The sequence below is a fragment of the Paralichthys olivaceus genome, chromosome 15, assembly GCF_024713975.1.
Source record: "Paralichthys olivaceus isolate ysfri-2021 chromosome 15, ASM2471397v2, whole genome shotgun sequence".
NCBI classification, from domain to species: Eukaryota; Metazoa; Chordata; class Actinopteri; order Pleuronectiformes; family Paralichthyidae; genus Paralichthys; species Paralichthys olivaceus.
The window spans coordinates 1,197,636-1,204,504 of NC_091107.1; the positions used below are offsets into that span (position 1 = coordinate 1,197,636).

Here is a 6,869-nt window from a genome sequence, read left to right on the forward strand (position 1 = left end):
CTAATTGTATTACATTATTGGCCAACCTACATTACACAGCTCCTACATTATTGATGGTGATGATGTTAGTAAAAGCTGCAAGGCACTAAAAATAAGTGCCGCTGGCTGCAGCAGAACGTCTCTGTGCATCATAACTGCAGCCATTACGACGCATGCAATAAAAGAATACACCGTCCACTGAGAGATTCAGCGGCAGCCTCACTTTGAGTTATTGTTATTGGATGAAATGATCATTTGCTTTTCGTAATGTCACTGCTGCTTTTTCAGTCCGTGACATGAACGAGTGCATCGCCGCAGTAAAGCCGACTTCGAACCTTGTTACACGTTTTTATCTCCTAAATTCACTTCGATCATTCAGGAAAGACGATAACCAGGAAGCAAACAGCTCGTTTGGAGCTCACAGGTCGTAGCGATCGAATTTGATCATTTCATGTTTGAGGCGGTGTTGTTCTTTAATTAATCTATTTTATTGATTGATCTGTTTGACCACGTGGGGGCAGCAGAGCTGCATGCTATAAACATGACATATGATCACCTCATCAACATGATTGATGTGTCGAAGTTATTTACACTTCCTTCGTTTTCATGCATTATTCATGTAGAAACCATCCATCAGAGCCGCTTGAATATATGTTCGGCGTGAAGAAAAATGAATATACGGCTCCTAAATGTATTAACACCCCCGTGCGACACGCTGCGGAACAAAACAAAACAACGCCCTGTGTCTGTGTAGTTCATGTCAAACTGCACAGCTTTAGGAAGGAGGCGTCCGCCCACCCCATGTGCAGAGAGCGAGGCCGCCGCCACACCCCCCCTCTGGCCAGACGGGCCGACCTGTTATTCTTATAATGGGCTGCTGAGCTTTTGAATAATAACGACCTTTGTGCAAGGTCTCAGCTAAAATCTTTGAAAGCAGAATTTCACTGCTTCTCTGCAGCCAGAGAGAAACACCCACGGGTGATTTGTTTCCTTGCGAACATTCAAGGTTTCGTCTCTTCTCTCATGTTCGCACCAGGAGCCTGAACGAGCTGAGGGTGCTGCTCCTGGAGTCGCACCGCCACTCGAGGGACATGGAGAAAGACCTGAACCGAGAGGTGCACAAGGCCGAGTGGAAGGTGAAGGAGCAGAAACTCCAGGACGACATCGGGACGCTGCGAGAAAAACTCCTCCTGCTGGTAAAGAGGACAGATTAAAACAGCTGTCAGCTGATCTCACTCTTTGTGTGACGTTCATCAGCCCCGACAGATCATCGCTGCACGTTATAGAGTTTATTCCGTTAATCCACTTTCAAGCTGTTTTATTGTCACTTATTCCTCAGAAAGGTTGAAACTGACCCTGAGAAATCTGTTATGTGCTCGTCACGAAATTCAGAATATCTCTGCTAACCAGCTTATCGGTTTCTCTGTCGCCACAGAGTTCAATAGGAAATTAATAGACCAATTATTTTATTTTATTTCACGTCATGAAGGTTTACACTAAAGATTCAGGCATAGCATCTTTTCTAAGATGCTCCAGTTATTCTGCTCGTTCTGTAAATCTGGAATATGTGTGACTGGAGTTGATGCAGGACGTGAATGTGCCCTTTAAAGGGTTAAGCTGCAAAAAAGCAGGATCCTACATTTTTCCTTTTTTTTTTTTTTTAGAACCTTCCTCGAGGCAAACAGCCTCATCATTCAAACTCCACTGCGATAAATTAAAATGCAATTCTTTTCACTACAAATGAAAAACTCTATGGCTGAGATAAACCTGTGACCTCACCAGAGTTATTTTCACAGATTATAGATTAAGAGCTACAGAAAACATTCACATGTCCCCATAATATATTTAATCAATCCTGTTCAGGTCCGTGTTCATACAGTCGTCTCTAAGCTCAGTGAATATATGAATACTGTCAAATATTTATCCCAGATGTTAATCACATATATATCTTAGTGTGAATTAATTATTCAACGGCAGATTTTAAGTGACGACATTTCTTTCCGTGTTTCAGAGTCGGGAACGAGCCTCGCCCGACCACCGGCGCTACTCCATGCTGGACCCCTCGGCTCTGGACTCGGAGGTGAACCGTCTGCGCCAGCGGCTGCTCAGCACAGAGGACGCCCTGAGGAACGCCTTGGAACACAACCAGCAGGTCGACCAGCTGGTGCAGGCCATGCGCAGGCATCCGGACAAGAGCCCGGTAAAAAGAACTGCCACTTTAAACATCCTCTCATCCAACTCTCTGTGAATAAAGTGGATCAAAATAGTCCTTTAAATCCTCTATCGATAAAATATTTTGTTTCTCTCAGGCACATGGCGCCAATTCAGCCAACGGGATTCATCACCACGAGTCCGGCAGCGCTCGAGATGTTCGTATTCTTTTGTTGTCTTTACTTTACCACCTTTAATATCATGACTTTATTCAAACCTGTCGGCATTAACGCGTTTCAACTCTGCGGCTTTGCAGGATCAACACTGATCCAAGCAGAAGAGATGAAGCCGAACTGAGACGTGCGGAGGTTCGTCTGAAAAAAGGAAAAATCGTCCAACATTTTTCTCCCGATTCCTGCGATGGACGCCTGAGCAACATTTCAGTTGACAGTTACAAACCAAAACAGCAAATCTTTATCTCCAGTGAATTTATGTGTCGTTGCAGAAAGCACCTATTAGCCAATCATGAAGACCGCTTAAAGTTCTATTCAGTATAACCAGGAAACGGACGAGACGAGGACGTGAAGAGATTCTCCGCTGATTACACGCAGCGCGGCAACTTCTGACGATGCACAGTTGTTAGAAAGTTTAAATCTACAAGTTGCCAGGAACATTTGACAATTCAGAAAACACAACCGCTGACGGACAACGTTGCGAGGACTAAAGAACTGGGTCTCAGTTGCTTTGTTAGTTTTATTTATTTAGCTTTCGCTCCTCGGCTCTGTAGTAATCATCTGTTCTGTAGCTGAGACGTCTCTTGAGGGACGGGCGCTGACGTCACCTTCCTCGATATCTGACGAGAGTACCGGAGGCACAGTCGTCACAGTTGCTCTTCTCCAGCGTCACGCTCTTGTTTTAGTGTTAATATGAGGCTGACCTGTATTATTGGTAGTTTTCAAAAACTCCACCCAGAATCTGTGTTTTTAAATCTGAAAAACAAACACGGCAGTTTCGAAAAACGGCTTCAGAGCAACTTTTATTTCATCCTCGGTTGTGATGAGTTTGAATCATGGACTGTAAATAAAGATGGACGACATGACGGCTCCCCAAAGCGTCTCGCATATCTTTTTGGACATGGAGGAGGTGCATGAGCTATACCGCCAGCCAGCCAGCAGGGGGCCATCGTGAGGCTCTGGCTTCACTTTGAGGGATCTGTCGTGTCGTCCATCTTTACTTACAGTCCTCGATCCAGCTTTAAGATCTTTGTACACCAAGCCCGTACTTTTTGTCTTTTAATCCGCCAGCCAATAAAAAGCCTCAAGCACAGAAACCTTGAACACTGAGTCCGATGTCTTTTATTTCTCTACATGTTCTAAATAAAACATAAACGCTGGGTCCATCCCGACCCTGAGAGGCCGTCAGGAACAAGGAGAATTTCAAATTCTGATCAGGGAGCTGCGAAATTATCCCGACAGCTTTCACGTCTCAAGACCGAGCTTTTAAAAGAAGAGAACGAAATTCTGTGAAACCTGTTCCCAAAACTTTAAGGACGGGTGAAACTTTCGATTTATTTTGAGAACCTGCAACAATTTCAGACAGAAAATACAAATTTGGTGAACAAAGACTTTTCGAGCTGATCCTTCGTATTATACCTTAAACACGATGTTCTTGTGGACGGACTATGATGATGTTAGAACCAATCCTCTCTTCAGGCGGATCAGAAGCAGTGTCTCAGTTCAAGCGCTGCATTCTTCAGAAGGGCGCGGTCTACCCGGCCCGCAAAGACCGCCTCCATCGGAGGCCGCGTGGACGACGAGGGCGGAAACGAGAATGTTTTAACGTCCCTTGGTTTTTTCATCCAGCTCTTCACAGACCGAATATAATGAATCATTCCAGATGTTTTTCTTCCATTTAGTAAAACTGTTCAGATACAAGCTGTCAGTGATGATGAACTATTTCATTTTCAGTGAATCAACACAGACTCCGTCCGTGCAGTCGGATTAAATAACTTCAGTATATGATTAATATATTTAATGAATCACACCGTCCCTGGTTTTACTTTACTGATGTTTTATTACGTTTTCTGAAGGGCTGTCAAACAATCCACCCCCCCCCCCCCCCCAAAAAAAATGTGATAACATCTGTATTTCCTTCTCAACATTTATAGAATTTATTCTGCAAGTCTTCCAAATATTGCTTTATCCATTTGTTGACCGAGCGAGGAGATGGTGATTGTTGTGGGTCAAAGGTCGCAGGAGACACAACACAGAGGTGAAGCAGGAAGCGTCTCCTGTGTTAGACCCGCACGAGGGCAGACGCTGGTTGACTGTTTTTTTTAGCTGGAGGGTTCGAACCCGTTGGATTATTGCTGCAATGTTTTTCGGAGATTGAGTCATTAAATATTAACGGTGTGGTCAAGGAGCTGCTGGTGTTTCATTTCACACTCGTTCATTCTTTTGTCTCCTCTGTGTGTTTGCATTTTTTTCCAGTGGAGTGGGATCTTTCTGCTGAGCTGATTCAAAGCAGCGTCAGATTTCACGCCACTAAGATGTTGGTGGTTTGAGAAATTCATTCTACACACACACACACACACACACACACACTGTGAGCTCTGTTTTTTAAAATATTCACCCGTCTCACGGAAATATTTGGCATTAAAATGAACTGATGTCAATAACAGCAGGAGATGATAATTCCTTTAAGTGAAGAAGGAGCTGAGTTCATTGATGGTGGAGACTGAATATCCAGACGCTGCATTTTTATTTACAGTCTTTGGATTTATCACCAACAGATTTATCACTTTTACTTCTTATCAGTTTTGGTGACGTGAATAAATAAGTAATAACTGATATAATAAAATGCCTCTTTAAATTTGATCATGTGTGTCGTGGCCACACATATTGTTTTTTTTGCTATTGGCGACACACTTGAAACATAACTTTAATAATAACTTCATGAAAGTACATCTTTCACAAACTCTAACATTAAATAGGAAACTTAACTTTATTTATGAGAATTTATGAAAAGTAATAATAAACGAAACAGAAGACAGAAAATGTAATTTTACAAATAATGGTCACAGAGTTGTAAAGTTCTTTGATATTTCATGAATAAAACTAAGCAGATTACAGAGACACACTGGATTACGTACGTAATCTGGGATTAGATTTATTTTTATTAGTCGGATTTATTTCCCTTTATTTATCCAGCAGATTCCAGTGAGAAAGTCGACTGGTTAAGATGGTGACATATGAATAAATCGGTAATTACTGATTTAATAAGATGGACCTATAAATGTAATGTTAATCACGGAAACAAATACTTGTTGTGCTCGAGGGTGAAACGCACTTCAACTGTATATTTCACAGTGAATAAGCATCTTACAGAGACACAGTGGATCACATACATGCTTTCTCATGAGATTTCTATTATAAGTGGTGTGTGACAATGTTTTTTATAGATATAAGAAAACGTTTTGTTCCTTCATCCCCCCCCCCCCCCAGGATCTGAACTTTGCCCTACATCAACTTGACTTGGTCTATTTCGGGCAATCACCAGAGCCACGGCATAACAGTCGAGGCCAGAAGATCCATGGAGCTGCCACATATATCCGAACATAATCCTAAAAATAATCCAGGGACACATGAAAACCACCTTCACGAAATGATCGAGGGATTAAAGTAAATCTGTGAGCAGGGAAGTTGCAGCCGAGACGCTCACAGTGATTTTAAAACTCAATAAAAACACAATTGGAGGCATATTTTCTTTTAAATGTGAATTTGGTGCCCTGAGTTTTCTTTTTCCAGATGTTTCCTCTGTTAATCCTGTGTTTAAATCAAAGCTACTGTTTATAGATTATTACTACATTAACATGAACATCAATATTAACCAGATTAAGAGTCTTAATAAAACACTTCCATGTAAACGGCATGTTCTGATGAATGTAACCTGAATAAGGTCACATCAGAAATCTAACTGATACATGAAATATTCTGATCTAAGTCTTAATCGCATTATATATATTAAATATATATGTTTGTGAAATCATAATTAAAATTCTTTTAAAAACACATTTTAACTTTGGTTTGTTGTATTGCTTTATTTCATCCATCGTCTTACTTTAATTTAAGACAAAATTAAGTTTTTTATTATATTATCTTAATAATAATAATTATTATAAGTAGTAGAAGCAGTAGTAGAAGTATTACATTAAAAAAAACAGCTTGATGTAAAACTATTAAAGCAAGTGTGGAAGTTGCAGCCAAGTGGACATCAGGTGTACATGTACTATTACTACGTTTACAAGATGGAACATGAAAAAAAAGTAATATTACACATAGTGTGTGTATAATTACTGCGATGATGAGCAACAATTGTGAAGACGTGTGGAGCGTTTCAAATTACACCTCGTCATGTGGACATACACACAATTTAATCACATGATAACATTTAATTGGAGTTTTTTTAATCCTCAAAATAATCCACAGCTCCATCGTGCACGTGTGAAAAAATAAAACTGTGCTCGTCTCATGTCAAACTGAGGGATTTCTCATTAAAGCAGAGTGTGGGTGTGGAAGTTGCAGCAAAGTGTCTCCTGGTGATTTAACAACACTAATGAAGTAAATAAATATAAATACATATATTCATATATATCTATATATGTATCCCCCCCCCTGAGCTTCTCTTATCCAGAGGTTAATCCTGTGAGCAGGTCGCAGCCAATAGATGCTGTTGTTGAG

The 6,869-nt window shown here is 40.9% G+C and overlaps 1 protein-coding gene across 6 annotated transcripts in view; it reads left to right on the forward strand.

The window, feature by feature from the left end:
* clip2 (CAP-GLY domain containing linker protein 2) overlaps nucleotides 1–4,248 on the forward strand; it is a 28,872-nt gene extending 24,624 nt beyond the window's left edge. For all 6 annotated transcript variants that reach the window (XM_069539786.1, XM_069539787.1, XM_069539789.1 and 3 more), the window contains 4 exons: nucleotides 1,016–1,175; nucleotides 1,991–2,179; nucleotides 2,289–2,348; nucleotides 2,447–4,248. In XM_069539786.1, the coding sequence (XP_069395887.1) occupies nucleotides 1,016–1,175; nucleotides 1,991–2,179; nucleotides 2,289–2,348; nucleotides 2,447–2,458 (421 nt within the window). In that variant the 3' untranslated portion in view covers nucleotides 2,459–4,248. The remainder of the gene's footprint in view (nucleotides 1–1,015; nucleotides 1,176–1,990; nucleotides 2,180–2,288; nucleotides 2,349–2,446) is intronic.
* Nucleotides 4,249–6,869: the final 2,621 nt, after the last annotated feature.